Below are 19,152 nucleotides of genomic sequence, written 5' to 3' on the forward strand. Positions count from 1 at the left end.
GACTGATGGTGATCTGAGTGTGGGGGCCAGTGCCGCTGGTTTCGACCGGTGCTATCTGAAATGGATAGATGGACGGATTGGGTTTTCGCTGGCGGAGGCAGCACTTCACCATCAAACAAGCTAACTATGCGCGTTAAACAGGGTTGCAGGGTTGTTAGCCGTAGCCACTAAAAACTCACATTTACATGTTATGCCCCCGTTCAAAGTTCTAAATGTAGTTGGGAAGAACGCCTCGAGTGGCAAAGAAACCCGCCAGTCAGTCAGTTCATGTCACCTCCAAGCAGATGGTCCGTGGTTTTACCGGCTGTCTGTAAGTTGGCAAAAAGGAATCTTTTTTTTTGGGTGGGGGGCTGTGAGAAGAAATGGTGAAAGGGGACCATGCGTCTCCCTTCATCACGCGCATTAAAAAACTTTGCGAGGCAAATTCCTGGCAGCTGGTGTTAAGGTGAAATGTGCCCTAACTGCTTTGGTGTCTGCCTGGTGGAGATCCAAACGCAGGGAAACATTTCATCATCCGCTTCTACTGTGAATAACAATCAAGAGTCTTCATGACTGGAAAGTGGAGCTTCCACAGCATAGCTAATTGCTGCCTGCAAGTGACATCACCTTGGTATTTAGGGCAAGGTGTTTATATGATCAAGATGATGATGTACAAACTGAAGCCTGCTATAACCAAAGAATTTTATTGTGGGGTACAATACTATCATCGTCGTAGATATGTTAGCATTGAGCACAAATGATATTTACTTATAAAAGAAAATGAATCGGTCCTAAAATTGACCCCCTTTTCAAAAGTGAGGATATCACAGACATCAATAAATTATCCATCAATGGAGGTTGAATTGTAGTCAGAGCAGATGTGCGCCCCCACTCTACCTCCCAGAGATCCTCTTATCGGGCTCGGCAACCGCGGCCCTCCACCCTCTTGCAGGTCTTTGGATATTAGCTTCCATTTTCACACGTCGGTAGAAATATGAGCACGAAAAACCGAGCGTCTGGTGGGGGGCGCCGAAGACCGTCGCGGTCCGGCGGCGTTCTGGAAGGCGCTCTGAGGCCGGCGGGCACAAAGAGAGAGGAGGCAACGGCGGCGGAGGGTTCTGGTTCCGAGCCAGGTGTCGTCACGCTCCAAAGAGAAAAGCGCTGATTTATATTTGTAGCATGGCTGTGCTAAGCTAAGAGCGGGGGTGGCCGCGGGCGGAGGAATTTGGTGAGATGGCAGGAGAGGAGCAAGGTTGGAGGATGGACGCGGTGTCTGAGAAATGTCATGACGGATGCTAAGTACGGCGCTTGTAAGATCACCAAATGTCGTACGTGAGGCGTAAACTCAGCTGTCGTAAAACAAAAACACAGGTGAAATAATCACATTGGAAAAAAAAAAACTTCTTGAAAATAAACTAAAATAAAGGTTATCGTTGCTGTAATTATAATTTCACTTCGTTATGTAAAAATAAAATGTATTTTTTGTTATCTCCCTATTTCGGCTCGTGTTTCTTTTTACCAAATGTATCAAATTTCAGAATTCCTAATCTTGAAAGCAGTCTCAGAATGTTTTGACATAGTGAAGCGTTATAGCTTTTTAATTTATTTTTTTAATCCATACCTTCTGTCATATCTTGAGTTGTTTTAGCGCAAAGATGTATTGCCGTGTCTCGGGAAAACCACTTTGGGAAGTAATTTACTGAACCGTCTGCCGCCCAACTTTATTTAATGAAACACTCGCTCGCAATGCTTTGGCATCTGGTGATAACAGCGACTGAATCCTACTTTGGTAATTCTCTCTCTGCTTAAGAAACCAGTCTCGCAAAAACAGCCTTGGCCTTCTGTGGGAAATGAATGCGTATATGTACGAGGCATCTCCAAGCAATTTACCTTTATCAAGCTAAATGCATTAAAGGTTACCTGGTGTCACCTAGGATGGCTCCTCTAATGTCTAGTAAACAGAAGCAATTTCAGATAGGTCAGATGTCAGTGGGGAAAAAAAAACCTGCAACCTCCCCGTGTGTGCATGTTTGTGTGCATATAACGCTTGAAACAAATTAATGCCGCAAAGCTTTCAAGCCGGAGTCGCTGCAGATATAAAAGTGGTGATAACAACCTCTCCCTCTTTCATCTGCATCATTAGCACCAACAAATACATACTCAAGTCAGGATATGAAATCTGTGCTTTTTGTCTCCTTTGTGAGCTTGATGAAGCAGCGCTGATTGTATCACGCTGACATGCCGTATCGGGTACTATCATCTCAAGATGCGCTGTCATATGTGGTGCAATACATTGCGGTAGACTATGATACAATCGTGCGACATACCATGTGGTATTATGGTACAATATGTTATCGTACGGATAATACGATACCAATAAGTTAGAGTATCATAAAATACATATATGTTTGATATAACGTGATACAGCATATATAATATGGTGCGAAACGACACAATATAATTTGGTACGATAAATATGAAACAATGCTATGTGATCAAATTAATATAGTATGTTCTCATACGATCGTAACGATATTGATACATTATGGTACAATGCATGCTGATAAAATACAATATGGTACGGGACAATACGGTGCACATTATAGAATGTTTTAGTACGTGAGGATCTAGTACGAATCGATGAAATACCGTACGGTACGATACGATACAATGTGATAAGGTATAATGCGATATGATACGATACTAATGACACAATGTAATGTGAATGTTTTAATTACGGTAAATTACAATATGGCGTGAGATTCAATGATACGGAATGAAAGGATTCAATACGCCGAAACTTATATATGCTAACGATTCGCGACAATATGTTACAATACATGAAGCTACGTCACGATAGCGATATGTACCATCTCGTACAATACTTGATGGTACAATTAGACGAGCTACAACATAATACCATCTGGTTAATTCTGCTACATTTCCATCTGCGTCGTCAGTAGCCGTAAAGAAATAGAAGCGTACGCCCGCAATCTACTTTGTTTTTGTCACGAAGCAGACCTCTCTTCTAACGATACTTTCCACGTCATGGCGCGTCTATCGGGTAAGTCGTACCTCGTCGCGCTCTGAGCACTTTCCGTCGGAAACCTGGAGATAATTAGCGGGATGGAAAAGACCTTGGCTGTCATCATCGTCGTCATCATTCCACTCATTTCTCTTAACTCACATGGCGGCTCTGTCTTCCCCCACCCCTTCTTTCTGCTGCCGTTTTGTCAGCCAAATATTTGAAATTCCTGCTGCTTGTTGCGGTTACTATAGAGCCGCTCTCATCGGTACACGTTCCGAGCTCGATCTGGGAAAAACAAAACCCTGCGGTGTTGTTTGTGTGACTTTTCATCGCTAATACGCGAAAAGTCACCGCTTGTTTGCTTTGGAAAATGTAAATACCCGTACGCGGACCACAGAGATGCGGTACTGTACGACGTGCTAAAATCCTATGGATGATATTTTGTCACACTGTTTGCTAGGCTCTGTGTTAAAAGTGCATTTGCGTCATTGAAAAGCTCATTTTTGTTTTTTCCATCAGCCGATGGTGTGTGATTTGCAGCTTTTCCATCAGATGAGACAAGCAGGAACAGAGTCATCCTCGCTGGAGGAAATATGCTCCGTTTACAAGTATCCTCTGAGGCTTCTTTTTTTTTAAGGTCGTGACATTTGTGAATTTGATCCGTTGTGTTGCAGAAGGCCCCAGAGTGGAAGTCAGTTTTCTGCTCGGCCTTTTTTATGCCCACGACATTGGGCTGTTTGTTTGAGAGAAACGGATGCGGGTCACTAAAGTGGATTGAACTCCCCGAAAAGGAAATACAGCCAGCGTTTTCTTCACCCCCTCCCAAAAAATGCAGTTCGCACCCCGGCCATGAATGAGGCCTAAGTTTGGCTGCGTGTTGCGTAGTCAAGCCACGGCAACAAGGCCCGGCGTTGTCCGGCGTTGCTGCTTCCAGCCGGCCCAAAACACTTGAGGCAACTTTTATGTCAATGAATCAAAAGAGCGACACCAATAGCCTCCAGAAAACAGCAAGCTGCCGAGCTAGCTAAAACTGACAACGAGAAAGAAAGAAAGCCTGTTTGAATGTTTTCGTGTGAGCGGGCTAAACTTCGCTTACGTACAGTCGGAGTGTAGATTTTAGAATCTGATGTACTAACCACCAGACGATCGAAAGGGGTAGCTACGTTTTCGGGTTAGCGTTCGTACGGTGCTTTTTAAAAGCAATTTCCTGAAAACGTATCAAATCTTGAACTGTATTGTATCACCTGGCAGAATCACGTTAGAGTGAATCATTTGGTGGTGTAATTGATGCTAACATGTTGCATTAGCCACATACTGATAAGAAACTAGCTTAAGTGCTTCATTAGCGCATCACATTTGTTATCAAGTTTCTTTATTGCCTGTCGCATTCTTAAGCAATAGCTTCAGCCTGTTACCACTGCAATGTAGGAATATAAAAATGAGGTCATTAAACAACTAACAGCTTTGGATTCACATTAGCATAAGCCAAGTAGACTGCTGTGTCAACGTTTAGCGTGTTTTATTCCCTGTGCATCCTTTTTACAGGCGTAATTAGGTGAATAGTAACATTTTATTTCTCTTGAAAGTCTCTTGGGTTTATTTATTCTTGATTTCTGGCGAATCAGCCGAACTCATTAGCGGTCCAGGAGCGTGTGACCCTGCGGGAGTTTGAGCGTTGGCTTCAATATCGGGGCTCGTTTAGTGAGTTTTGGGCCAGCCCATATTAAATTGGCACCACAAAGCCAGTAAGGAGTCGTTGCCATATGAAATGCCCAGTCAAGCAACTTTTTGCGGTGATGCGGCGTGTAATTAGACCCTCGTTGTTATTGTTGTTATCGCTGCCCCCCTGCGATGTTCGTTTTCAGACGCAAGAGAAAAGTTTATGTTGTGCAATTATCCTCGGTTTCATGTTCCTGGAGGAGGCGAGATCACCGTTATTGTGAGCGTTTAATCAAGCTTTTGTGTCATTTCCAAGAAACAACAAGGGCTGATGGTAATCGTGCGTGCCACTCCGAGTACGGCTTGATTTTTCCTATTGTGTACTTGCAGGATCAGTGAACTCGGCTGAATCGTGCTTCTTTCCTGACTCCTGGCAAGTTGGCGATTCACAACTTTGTGCTTACGAGGGCCCGAACTTAAAAAGTTATGGGAGAAAGTACAACGAAAACATCGACGGTTCGCTGATTTGCCATATGGACAAAAATGTACACGGCAGTATTTGTACTTCCCGTCCCTGTTAATGATGATCAACCTGCTTTTTTTTCATGCACGAATAAATGAGCGTATGACGCCACCGACAGACAGTAGATTTCCACTGTCGCCGACTTTGCCGCTATTTTTAGCCTGCGGCGGCGTAGGTTAGCCTTGTCGCCCCCTCGTCCGGTGGTGCCACGTGTAACCCCCCCCTCCCGGGCCCTCAGATCCAACCACCCCTTACCCTCCTGGTCTGCCGCACGGCGGGGGTCTCCAGGGACTGGTCCGTGGACCCGGAGCACACTAGTGGTCTTAAAGCGGCGCTACTGAGGGGAAGTCCTGTGCCTTTGAAGTAGCCTGTTTACTCATGAGGGTGGCGGTGGGGTGTTTTGGAGGGAAGGAGGGGTGGGGGTGCACAAGAATGCCAGTGTCACGGCGCGAGTGGTGGAGGGCAGGAATTCGGCCCACAATCCCCGGCCTGTAGGAGCCCGGCCCGCGGAAGACGCGGACATTTCTGCCCTGTTTATTTTAGCTGGCCTCGACCGCTCAACTAACAGCAGTGTCTGTAGAGCGGAGCATCTCTTGAAAAAGACCAAAAGAAAATGGCCTCTGCTTACACATCTCTCTTTTGTCCCTTAAAGACTACCGTACTTTCTTAATGGTGGTGCTCCAGAATCAGTGATTTCAGTTTTTTTAGTCCGATCTGTTCTTCATTGTACAGTTGGAATGAATTTGCATTGTATCCCATTTTAATTGGAGTGATTAGTATCTTAATTGATGTGATTCGTATGACATAAGTAGAGTGGAACGTATAGCATTAGAAACAGGAAGTGTATCATTAAATGTGAGTGTGTCATATCTCAATTAGAATGACTCATTTGAATGGAGGGCTTGAAATACAAAGTGGCGTGCGCGCGGCCACTTCCATCACGTAGATGAGTGTGATCCCTTTCACAGTGCACTACCAGCCAGACCCAATACTGTCAGCTCCAATGCTTCACTTCATTTTCATATCAGACGCAGCCAGAGATGCACACTCTGAAGCCAAATCTGATTTTTCCCTCTTACGTAACCGCAAGGGGTCATTAGTGTGCGGCGCCAATAACGATACTGAAGATCTTTTGCTCACGTCTGAGAAAAATTTGCATTGTGTGTATTTACAACCATGACCATAAATATAGAACAATTCTTCTTCGAATCATAAGGTGTGAATAAAAGAATAGATTGCACCGAGCTGGCCAGTATAGCGACGCGAACGTTGAATCTGGAGAGTACGGAAAGACTTTTTTCCACAATCCCCCATACTGACAGCAGGGCAAAAAAAATCTTTTTGCTTTTGGATTTTAATAAAAAAAAAAAAAAGATTTTAATTTTTGAATTTTAATAAAAATTAGAATAATTACACTGGGCTTTTCCCTCTAAAAACCGCAGAGTGGTCAAATGCTGGTGGTCATATTTGACTGAGCATCTAACAGTAAATCATAACCATGAATTTAATTTCCTGTTTAAGATGTTTAAAATGAAAGCTACTTTTTCACTGCTATTGTCAGGAAACGGATGGGGAGTTTGTTCTTTAGCATGCTAACGATGCTTTGTGAAGGAGCTGAGGGCCGTTCGGCGATAATTAATTTGACGAAACACATATTTCTTCAGAAAAAGGCCCACAGCAAGCACGACGTGAAGCGAAATAATAAGGCCCCAAAAGAGCCAAGGCCCGACTGCAAAAGCAGCTAATAAAGATTCCGAAGCGGAGTAAGGGAGGCTACACCCGAGCCCGATCAGAAAATCAGGAGGCGGAATATGATGGCCGCTTGGAAGGGATTGCTTCCAAAAATAACATACGGAAAAGCCGGTTCAACCCGAGGACAAAAACCTGAGAAGCAAAGTTGTGCAGTATAGGTTGGACTGAATAGAAATATCTCAATCTATTTTTAGATGAGCCGGATTCATAGTTGATGAGTAAAGTTGTTTGGCAAGGGATCGATCGGACCGAGGTGGGGCGCAATATTGTCGTGCCCTGACCCCAGCCACCGACTTTGCGAGTTGAGATAATTGGATCGTGGAGTGAGTCGCCCAAGTCGCGTCCCAGCAGATAAGCAGAACCTGGACGTACGGATGACTGTGAATCTACGAAAGGATATCATTGTTATTGTTTCTTTATTTTCAGAAGCAGAGTTGCCGGACGTTCCCGGGACTCTGGATGCAGTTGCGCGGCAGATCAACGAGACGGTCCAGCAGCGGCGACGGCGGGACGCTGGCGAGAACGACTACAACATCGAAGTCCTGCTGGGAGTGGACGACTCGGTGGTTCGATTCCACGGGAAGGAACATGTGCAGAACTACCTACTCACACTCATGAATATTGTAAGTGTGGACGTTCCTTCAATAAGCGGAAAATGAAGTGAATCGTGGCTGATATTGAAATGATGACGATGCATGGCGCGGATTGTGCAGCCTATGTACGCTGAGCCGCACTTGATATAAGGAAACACACACACACACACTCAGCAGGGGAGGGTGTTTTGTGTGAGAAGGCATGCTGCGAAGACACGTTTTTCTTTGCAGCGCTCAGCAGGAAGTGGCCACGCCGAGCTGCCTCCGTCCTGTCTCCTTGCGGAGATTAGCTGCCGTTAGCGTGCAAGCGCTCATCCTACTGTACTGTAACATGTACATTTTGGCATATTGCAACCTTTGAAAAAATTATGGTTAAGTTACATCCTGAGTTTAATGTAAACTCATTTAGATGAAAATTATTTTTTTCAACTGAATTATTCAAATTTTCATTTAAATTAATTTCTATTTAATTAATCATATATATAATATATTATAATATAATATATATTAATATATATTTAAGTCATACGGAAGAGGATTAGGGCCAGTGAAGAAAAAAAAACGAGGGGTGACAGGATTCTGACTTTTTTTCTCAGAATTCTGACTTTAAAGTCAGAAAGTGGCAATTCTGAGAATAAAGTCAGAATTCTGAGAATAAAGTTCTGAGAAAAAAGTCAGAATCCTGTCACCCCTCGTTTTTTTTTCTTCACTGGCCCTAATCCTCTTCCGTAAATTAATCATGTATATAATATATTGTAATATAATATATTAATATATAATATTTAATCAATCAATTAATTTAATCATATATATATGTATACATATATATGCGTGTGCGTGCAGTCATTATCTCAGGACCCTCAAGGAAGGGTGTGGGTGGCTTTGCTGGTTTGTTAAGGCTTCCATCATCGTCAGCAGACTGGTCACTGAGGAACAAGCGTCCAAATTCTAGGGCAAAAGCATTCCGACTTCTTCACGAGAATAGCTCATTACGGGAACAAAACAATGGCCTTGGTCATCCGCCTCCTATCAAGCTTCTTCCTGACGCCTTGACGTATGACTTGTAATTACAGGCTCCTTCAAGACACAATTACAATCAATGAGTCACAGAAAGCACATGTAGCCGGGGGAAAAGTCACCAGAACTTGTTCAAAGAGTGATTAGAAAGTTCAAGAGTGTGGGCCCTTGACACCAACTTTCACCAACTGATATAAAATTGGGTGGACGTGTCTATCAAAAACACAGCACACGTCTGCACGTGTCTTATTATTTAGTCTACGGATGTCAAACTCAAGGCCCGGGGGCCAGATACGGCCCGCCACATCGTTTGATGACAAATTGTGCATCAAATTCGTGTGTCATTCCTAGAATTGCAAATTGTCTTCACTTTTAATATTTGTTTTTTGAATATTTGATCAGTTTTTACTCATCTGACTTGAAAGGTTTGTCGCTTTTACTGTATATAATGAAGTGCTCATACATTTATTTGGGTTGACAGTTATAATGGCCCTCCGAAAGAAGCTATGACGACAATGCGGCCCGCGAAAAAAAATGTTTGACACCCCTGATTTAGTCAAACAACAACAATTTAGCGTCCGTCGTAGACTCACAGTTTGTATTATTTAAAGGATATACACAGATGTCATTTACACACAATTGTTTCCTGCAGTATAATTTATTTCCATTAAGAACTTAGCACTAGCTTGCTATGAAGCTGTCATGCAGCTTAACCTTTCCAAGAAAATAAATACATTGGTCCACCTATATATCTGTGGAGCTCAATAGTACCAAAGCTAACATATTTGCGATACAAGTGTTTTGCTGGCCCGTCACGAGCTCCAATCAGTGGCCAGTGACCACTTTAAGAGAAGAAGAAGGGTAGCGGTGCACGCTTTGAAGTGCCTTATTCTCGGGTGTGATTACGCTATATAGACGCCGTGCTGAAAAAGGAAGCAGGAAGACCAAAAAAAAGCATTTAGAGCCGTCGGCAAGGGCGCCTCTCTTACTCTCGGTCAAAAATCTTATCTGATTTATGATTGGATGAGTGAGTGAGTGTGTGTGTGTGTGTGTGGGAAGAAATTGAACTCTACACACAATTGCTTCTCTGCTTTGTGCTGCAGTCGAACAGTTTTGGTTGAGCGGACAACTTTGATATTTCTTTGGGCTGTTTAAGGCAATTAAACAATTCATCCAATTTCAACAAAAGCTAGGCTGTCCTGAAATACCTGAAATTCCTCCTTTGTTCTTTGAAGTGTCACCATCAAGTGGTCGAAAGTGGAATTGCAATATAATATATAATATATGAACAGCTCAGGGGAGTTGATTCTTTTTTTAGAAAACTTTGCAAAAAAAAAAAAAAAGTTTGTAAGTGCATTTACTATTCCTCCTACTTACTTTTCCCCTTTTGTATTCAAACTATTCAAACATGCATGCCAGGCAGTCAATAACTGGAGTTTACCCGCGGGAGTGCATGTGTGAGTGGCTGTCAGTTTGTGATGCAGCCCGGGATTGGTTGCTCACCCTTGGGAACCCCCCTCCCCCTTCCCCCCTAAGGGCAGCATTGAAAATGGATGACTGGATCTCAACCTGCATTTCTCGTGATTGCATCGCAGTAACATCATATGGCTAAAGTTTGCTCAGTTCCGCTCACAAATTGCAGCTCGGTGTTTGAAAGCCGTGTTTTTATTCCATTACTGTCCCATTGCATGATTGAACAATCAAGAATAGGATGTATATAAATAAATTGGTGTTATCGTGCTGGAGGCTGAAAATTGAATTTGTCATGGACCTTTTCTGAGCATCCTTCTGTCATACTGAGATGGAAATAGCAGATTTTTTTTTCTTTTTTAATTTAGCTCCATTTATTTATTTTGTATTGCGGTCAGACCTCGACCAAGCCTGGAAATGGCCGTAAATTGAACTTCTGTCTCTAAACGATGAATCGGTATTAATTTAGTGAACGATTGTCGTTTGCGACCTTTGCTTCTAAAGTTGCTAAGAAATTAATTTCATTCCAGTGCCTCAATCTCAGACCAAGCAAACCGGATCAATATTTTGTGGAACATACTGTGTAACCTTTTTTTTTTTTTTTTGTCTTATGAGGGCCTTTGAGATCAGCTGTGTTTTTAAAATCTTTGTGGAAAAGAACTCTGCAATAGCTAAAATAGTATTTCTCAACGTGTGCGACGAGCGAGTTTGGAAAGATGGGCGGTTGAATCTCAGCAGGCTAAAGGCAAACGAACGCCTCGCTATGCCAGCCTGTCTTTTCACTCAGAACGGCCCCGCTGGCTAATGAGCACTTTCCATATTTCCAGTCTGGAAGATGGACATTTCTTTGCATCTTCTGATTCGATTGACATTTAGCTTGCAGTCAGTGGGCCGGCCGACGGCACAGCAAGGGATGCGGATTACGTGATTCAGAATCAGACACTAAACGACATGTAAATATATGGCGGGGGCGGGAAGATCACCGCCTGAACGACATGCACGTATAATCCGAGGTCTATTCGCGGCATTGTTTTTAGTCAACCATAGTTAACGATCAGTTTTGATGACACAGTGATACAACGGTGCCTTTAGATTTTTGAGCTACACACACCATAGAGCAACACGCAAAGGCATATTCTTTGTCCTCTGCCAAGAACGGATGAACTGAGAAGCTGAGCAAGGATCTGATAATCCAGCAGTGTAGTGGAGGCTTTTTTTTTTTTTAGTGTGGCCTTAATATTCCATCGTATCTGTTTGAATGGGACTGTTATTTACACGTTCAATAAATGGAGAAAAAAAATAGACAAATGCCACGACTCCCAAAAATAACTCGCAGGGTACAGCTGCAGGTTTCCTGCAAGCCTCTTGAATATTTTTAATAAAGGACAAGCTGAGGTTGCAGCAGTACTAAATCACAAAGAGCAAAACTTACCTAATTCAATATTTATTTTCTTTTTTGGGAGGACAAAATCATCATCTGATGATAAAAGCACTTCCAACTTCATGGAAGTGGAAATGCCAGTAGCACTCTATATTATTGCACAATTTGTGTTGAAATATCCCCCGCCAATCACGATAATAAAGCAAAATTTTGTTTTTTTAAAATGTATGTGTAATTTGTGTTTATTTTGACGTTTTAATTTCAACTGAGAGTGGCAATGAATTGCCGTTTTTTAGCTGTCTAGGCATTATTTTATTCATGATATATTTTTAATGATTAATCCGTTATCGGAATTGTAATCTACCAAATATCATATCATCCATTATTATTTTTTAATGAATCTGCTGTTTAATCAGTTCTCGGAATTGTAAAATGCCAAATATCAGCTCATTTATTCAGTCTTTAATTTCATCAATCAGTCTTTAATCAATCTACTGATGAATCGGTTGTCAAAATTGTAATGTGCCAAGTATCCGCATCAGCATCAGCCTTGAAATAAAAAAACGAAAAAAACTTTGATGAGTCGGGCCAGAGCGAATACAATATATTTTCACCAACCAACTGGAGGGCAAGAGCCAAATGAATGCTATGATTATAGCGGAATCTTGAAAATGCCTGCATGGAAAAAAAACGTCGCGCCAACCCCTTAAGTAGCCCATTTAACACCCGGAAAGGTTCACCGGATATTTTGCCGTAGCCTTCCTCCTCCGAACAAAAAACATTCAAGACATGCATGCTGGTGTCATTGGGAGCACATCGCCTCCGTCTGTCAGTTGTCATGGGGATGGACGGTACAGCTCACCTCTAATCACGGCGTCACCCCAGCCACCAGTTTAATAATGGCCCTACATGTCTCTGGCTCCCTTATCATTAATGTATTTCATTTGGATTGGACGCTCCATCTGCCCTCTATTCTCTTTTCTCAGGGCCGCTCTGATGCAAAAGCAGGATTGGAAGAAATGTGACGTGAAGCTCTTCCCACAGTAAATCTATCACTTGTATCTGTCATGGAGCAGATTGCTGAAGATAGAGGGCCGAGGCCAATCCCTGAAAGGGAAATTTGATCCCGTGGCCTGATTAACGTGTTGCCGGGAGAACGTGGAGCGCTCGTTTTTGCATCTCTTTCGATTGTACTGATTGTACTGTTGTTTCCCAGATTAGCTGAGGCGAAGACCAAATCGTGATGTCCAACACCAGTTTTGTGTTGCCACACAAGATCAAATTACGTCAACGTTTCGCTTCAATGAGTTCTGTCTATGGTGTACTTCTCCGGTTAGGCGGGGTGAAAAGGGGGATTTGTCTTAAACCAATTTAATGACCATGTGTCCCCCCCACACTTCTTAGGTAAACGAGATTTACCATGACGAGTCCCTGGGGGTCCACATCAACGTGGTCCTCGTGAGGATGATCATGCTGGGCTATGCCAAGGTGAGATTTTCTTAACCCATTGACGAACAACCCGGACCGACTGACCGATCAACCAACAAAACAATAAACTAATCCAGACAAAAGTGGCACTGGTGTCTAACAAACTAATGAAATAAACTAACTTAGCTTCTAAAATGAACAATTGTGTTTTTGGTAAGTGCTTTTTGTTCAGCAATTGATTCAGTGTCTGACACAAGATGAGAGTTGAATTGATCTGTTTCTATGCTTTGCTGCTGTTTTGGTTAGCAATAGAACTCAAATGCTGTCCACCTCCTCTTCTGCCGTCCCAACAGTTGATGGCAGTGTTGGAGTTCCTTCACGAAATATGTTTCTCTGCCTTTTGCGTCAGTCCATCAGCCTCATCGAAAGAGGCAACCCGTCACGCAGCTTGGAAAATGTATGCCGCTGGGCTTTTGGCCAGCAGAAGGGTGACGTTGACCACGCCGAGCACCACGACCACGCCATCTTCCTCACTCGACAAGGCTTCGGTCCCACGGGAATGCAAGGTGAGGACGTCTCAAAACCTTTGCCCGAAAAGACACACAAAATATGTCTATTTTGATTTAAAGCAGGTGAATTCCAGCATTCCTCATTTGAAGGACTCGCTGTGAAAAAGATTAAGGCCTGTCGGGTTTTTGCCCCCATTATTTTGCTAAAAAAAACAAAAAACAAAATGAACCTGCCGGCAGCTTCTCAAGTTGTTCGTCTCTCTCTGCTATTCCATCTTCCAGCGGCATCTGTGATTTCTCAAGGGAAAAAAAATTAATTGCTTCCGCAATACAGTATTTTCACCCCGTGAAGCCCTTTGCACTGACTTTAGAACGACCACAATGGGAATTTAATTACTCGCCCATTCTCCCCAGTCTCTTTTTTGCCGTAGGGTGTTAAAAAGGTATTCGATGGGACCATAACAGCTCAGTGGCCTAGTGGTAGAGTGTCCGCCCTGAGACTGGAAGGTTGTGGGTTCAAACCCCGGCCGGGTCATACCAAAGACTATAAAAATGGGACCCATTGCCTCCCTGCTTGGCACTCAGCATTAAGGGTTGGAATTGGGGGGTTAGATCACCAACTGATTCCCGAGCGCGGCACCGCTGCTGCTCACTGCTCCCCTCTCCCCCAGGGGATGGATTAAAATCACATGGGGATGGGTTAAATGCAGAGGACAAATTTCACCACACCCAGGTGTGTGTGTGACGATCATTGGGACTTTAATCTTTAATCTTAATCTTTAATAATCCTCCCGGCGGGCGAGCGGCCTGCGCTTTCATTTCTAGCGTGGGGAGCGCAAAGACATTATCAGCTTCATGTCTTCACGTAAACTCGGCTCGTCTAAAGCCAAATTATTCTCACGTCGTTCGGCGGAGAATCTGGGAGGGCGGAACATCTCCCGATTCGGGTTAGCAATTGATAAATGAGGAGCCGCGCCGCGATCCACATGTTATTAGTCGTTTGTCTTTGAGTGTGACATGTTTTGGAATGGGATCATTTCAACAAACAAAGCAATCGAGCGAGCGAGAAGTCGGACAGCCCGGGCCACAATAACGGGATGATGGAAACGGTCGGAGACGCTTGTCCTGTCTTCCGCCAAAATAGCCAATTGAATCTATCAAATGGCCTTAGAAAACAGGCACAAAGCATTTCTCATTTGTTTTTATGTTTACCAAGCCCGAGTGGACTCTTCTTACAAAAGGTGTCATTATACGTGATGTCGGTTTTAGGCCTGTCACGCTAATTACTACATTGTCTTGTCACTTGATAAATCAAACGGATACGATCCGCGTTTGTTTACATACGTCATCACCATTCATTGGCTGCGTCATTTTCCCGCGTGTCAGTCACCTGCTGTTACGAGCACTTGGGCTTTTGAAAAGCGTTTAAACGGCTCTTTGGAGTGGAGAGCTGCTGACACTTCACATGTGATCCAAAGCTGACCGCCGATGGGGAAGCTTCGTTCCGCCAGCTCGCATGAATAAGAGTGAATCACCGTCTGGGACGCACGCATACGCCTCTGCATTGTTTGCTTGATCAAAATTCAAGAGTACAAAAGCCTCGGGCTAGCTCACATGAAAGAAATGTCACTAGCAGCTCTCAAAAATGCATGAAAAAAGATTATTACAAACCTGTCTGAAGATAGCAGACAGCACAAGGTCAATATTTGAATAATTTACAAACCAAAACAGGAGCTGTGCGAGTTAGCCACGTTAGCTAGCAATTGCGTCTCTACTCTTTGTACGCTACTTACGGTGAGCAGATTTTTCCCATTTGAACTAGAAAATGTGCAAGCTTTAGAATAAGCTAAGATGCTTTTAAATTGAACCTTTCAAGTATTTTCCTTCTTTGCCGCCAATAAAAACCAACGTTTAATATGCAAATGTAACGCATTGCACATAGTGCTGCTGTCGGATTGGAAATAGTATCAAAAGATCATTTACAGTTCAAGAATATCGCCACGGAGCACATAAAGGAAACCTTCGAGACTGAATCATTTCTCCACAGTCATTTTTTTATCCCTCACCCTTCCACAAAGGCCGCTGATGAGAGACTTCATACTGTATGTTTGAAAAAGACCACCGCTAAGCATCAAAAGCGTTTTCATTGAAAGTCAGTGGAGCTCCCCCCGCCCTGCCCCTCCCATTTCAAGCCCAGCACTTTCTTTCATTCTCAAACTTCACACAGGTGATAATGGCTGTTTTCACCACTTTTTAGAGCTGTGAAGGCACTTGGGAAATCGGCTTTCTCGCACTGGAAGTGGAACCCCTGTTTGTCACCTCCTGTTATCGGACAGGACTGACAGATTCATCTTCTTTTTTTTTTCCGCTCTGTCCAACCGTGTAATGATTAAACACACACTCAAAAAAAATATATACTAACCCTGTGGATATAGCACCTGGGGGTCCAAGCATATGGGGGGAGGGCAGTGCCCTCGCGGCACCCGCGCTAGCTCTGCCAGTGTTTTTAACTTCTGCCCCTCTAACCCTTCCCAACTTGTTTCCCCATCCCGTTCTTTTAGGTTACGCTCCCGTAACCGGAATGTGCCACCCAGTCCGGAGCTGCACCCTCAACCATGAAGACGGCTTCTCCTCCGCCTTCGTAGTGGCTCACGAGACGGGTCACGTGTAAGTCTTGCGTCTTTGTTGTACTTGATTGAGAAGACAAACTAACCCTAACCGTTTTAAAAAAAAAAAAAAATTAAAATAGGGCACCCATGCCAGGAGAGCAGCCACAGCCAAACTTTTATGTCTTGAATCCACTTGTTTGAAATTTAGGAAGCAATTGACGAGCTTGAGTTTTGCCACAGTAACTTGGGACTTGCAGCTTAAGACTTGAGACTTGAGTCTTACTTGATAGTTGCAATATGTGATTTAGTCGCATCGCTGCTGAAAAGACAAACCGCCAAGTGCAGCCAAGCATTGAGATTTAATGAGCCAACTTTGTGGAATCTGCTGGGTTCTTACAACTCTCACAGCCTGGAGCCAAACCTCACCAGCTGGAGGCAAAATAAAAACAGCCAATAGATTTGTGGATTTATCCGCTAACACATTTTGGAGCGAGAGGCAACGAGCTGGCTACAGCGATGATCGGATGAATTTTGCAAACCCAAATGCTATCTGCGGCGGTACAGCTCACCGTGTGTTTGTTTAATGGACAAATTTGTTTTTTCTTTTTTTTTTTTGTCCCTCGACGGGGATGTCAAAATTTTCAACTTCACAGTGGGCGCTCATGCGGCCCAGAATGGCGTTATGTGCCGCTTGTAAAAAGAATAGAAAGAAGTTCCGGCATGACTGATATTTATATTTACCTTACATGAAAATTCTTGGGGGCTGAGTAGTTGGATTACACCAGATAAAATATGTAAACTTGTATAATAATATACCATGAAGCCTTAATTTAACCGACGATTATAGTTGATTGTGCGTTAAATTGACATACTTTTTTTTTCATGACCTAAAAATTCTCTCTACAGTACAAAATAAAACACTGTAAAAGATCTTAAATTGCTAAAAATTGTATCCGTTATATTACTACGCCTCTCCTTTTCGCCTCCATTACGATTAAATGCCATTAGGAAAGGCCTTGACAAGAAAATAAAACTATACTGTACCAAAATTAGCATGTTGATGCTAAGCTAAAACATGGCCGCTACTTAGACGCAACCGTTAGCTTGCTCCAATCTGTTCGGTATGTCTTAATCTACGAGAGCACAACCCATACAATTGTGGACCAAAACCTTTGGAAGTAGGCTCAAAGTGTATGCAGAATAAGAACATTTCTTCTCATTTAATATATTAGCGAATGAGAGCCATTGTTGTTGTTTTCTTTTTGGGGTCCTTGTATATCTGGAGCAAGAGCCATGGCCACTTGTGAGCCCTTTTCACACCACCCTTCTGGGACCCGAGGGCACAATTGCCACTCCTGACTGCAAACACTCGTGAAGCTGAGCCATTATTACTTGTTTTATGATAGCAAGCGTAGGGGCCTGGTCATCACCCTCAATTGCTGTTTGCACTTCTGGAGAAGCCATAAAGTGCACTTGACTAATAGCATCTGCATACATTTATTTCCAAGAGGGCTGCTTTTATTCTTTCCAAAAGATGGCAATTTCCACAGGACGGGTTTATCATAACAGGAAGTTTCAATTACCCACTCACCGAAATGGACAAGGTGTCGGCCATTTTGGTTTCCGAGCGGGTATTTTAGGCATACGCTGACAATTGATCAGCAGGGCGTTTTTTTTTTTTTTTTAACACAAAATTAGGTCGATATGTTCATTGCAACGTAACGCATGGGAAATTCTCACAACACTATTCTTGAAATTATGCAGGGAGTCAGCCATTTTGTTCCAGACACACAATTTTCCCTAATAATCTCCAGTGGGAAGCGTGGATACAAAACAAATGGGTTTCTTTTCTGCCTTTCGCTTAATTTAGATGGGCAAAAATTTTTTCTTAGGTTAATCATTAAAAGAAGGTTGCGAGGGATTATTAACCGATTCTTGCCGCGTTAATATTTCATACTTTTGTCGAGTTGTTCCCGGTTAAATATGACAAATAGGGTTTAAGGAAGATCATTCACGCCGAGGTGCCATGAAATAATAATTGCTCCGCTTTCAACACTGAAGAAAACATCCGTGAAAGTTGTAAAATATTTATTATTGCAAAACACCGAAAGGCTCGTTAAGAATTGTCCGTATTGTCCACAGAGTCATTTATCTGTTGGCAAAGAGAAATCATCCCAGGGGTTATTTATCGGGCTGTCGGGCGAGCGCTTCGAGCTTGACCGCACTTTGCATTTCCCAAACCTCTCGACGCTCCGCGAATGAACTCCGGTGCGGCCTCGAAGATGCGCTTTCGGCTGTGCTGACCAACGATGCAGAACGAGCGCGTCCATATGAGCTTTTTCGAGGCATAACTTTCATTGGTTTCATTTGTTGCCATTTCTGAGAATGCTTTTGGAACAGATCAATCGGATGAGTCGTCATTATCTTTTTCTCTGCTGTCCCCGAAGCAGATTGCACACAACACTTGGCCAAAAGTTAATATGAAATGTGTTTGTGTTCAAAGATGGGGGAATGTTGTTTTCCCCCAAACGTCAATAATAAGAAAATTGAACAGCCTCAAGTCTGTCAGAGATGTTTTGGAAAATTGTGAGGTGTGCGACAGAGGACTGTAATGAGAAAACAGAGTTGGAAGGAAATGCGGTGTACCAACCAAATGGCATACGTGTGTGTATGTGTGTACGTGTGTGTGCGCAGGTTGGGCATGGAGCACGACGGCCAAGGTAACCGCTGCGGGGACGAGACGACGATGGGCAGCGTGATGGCTCCTCTGGTCCAGGCGGCTTTCCACCGCTACCACTGGTCAATGTGCAGCGGGCAAGAACTCAAGCGATACATCCAGTATGTCGAGCCTTGTTGCTTTTCCTTCCTGACAATCGCTCCGGGAATGATTCTGTCTCCATTTGAGACTTTTTTTTTTTTGTCCCCCATTCTGAGTCAGATGTTTTAGATTTTTTTTTGCAAACTGTCAATTATATTTAATGGATTTCTGCAAAGGGGTGCTGTCGTGATGACGTTCTCATCCGGGAGCCTCCGTCAAATCCAATCAAAGTTAAATCAGTTTGCCTGAACTCGCTTTCACTGACAGACTTGGGTTTTTTTTTCTTCAGAAGATGTCTCACTGCACTTCAAACAACAGGGAGTTCACTTTTGGAGACTTTAGCTTCGATTTGGTTTGCATCAGTGGAGCGTATGTGAATCGCGAGT

The 19,152-nt window shown here is 43.3% G+C and overlaps 1 protein-coding gene across 7 annotated transcripts in view; it reads left to right on the top strand.

Annotated features, from left to right (window-relative positions):
- Positions 1 to 19,152, top strand: part of adamts3 (ADAM metallopeptidase with thrombospondin type 1 motif, 3) — a 49,284-nt gene that overhangs the window by 13,137 nt on the left and 16,995 nt on the right. For 5 of the 7 annotated variants that reach the window (XM_037258593.1, XM_037258596.1, XM_037258597.1 and 2 more), the window contains exons 5-9: positions 7,368 to 7,564; positions 12,807 to 12,890; positions 13,240 to 13,396; positions 15,901 to 16,006; positions 18,643 to 18,786. In XM_037258593.1, the coding sequence (XP_037114488.1) occupies positions 7,368 to 7,564; positions 12,807 to 12,890; positions 13,240 to 13,396; positions 15,901 to 16,006; positions 18,643 to 18,786 (688 nt within the window). The remainder of the gene's footprint in view (positions 1 to 7,367; positions 7,565 to 12,806; positions 12,891 to 13,239; positions 13,397 to 15,900; positions 16,007 to 18,642; positions 18,787 to 19,152) is intronic. The other 2 variants (XM_037258594.1, XM_037258595.1) reach the window with 2 other exon arrangements.

Source organism: Syngnathus acus, chromosome 9, assembly GCF_901709675.1.
Source record: "Syngnathus acus chromosome 9, fSynAcu1.2, whole genome shotgun sequence".
NCBI classification, from domain to species: domain Eukaryota; kingdom Metazoa; phylum Chordata; class Actinopteri; order Syngnathiformes; family Syngnathidae; genus Syngnathus; species Syngnathus acus.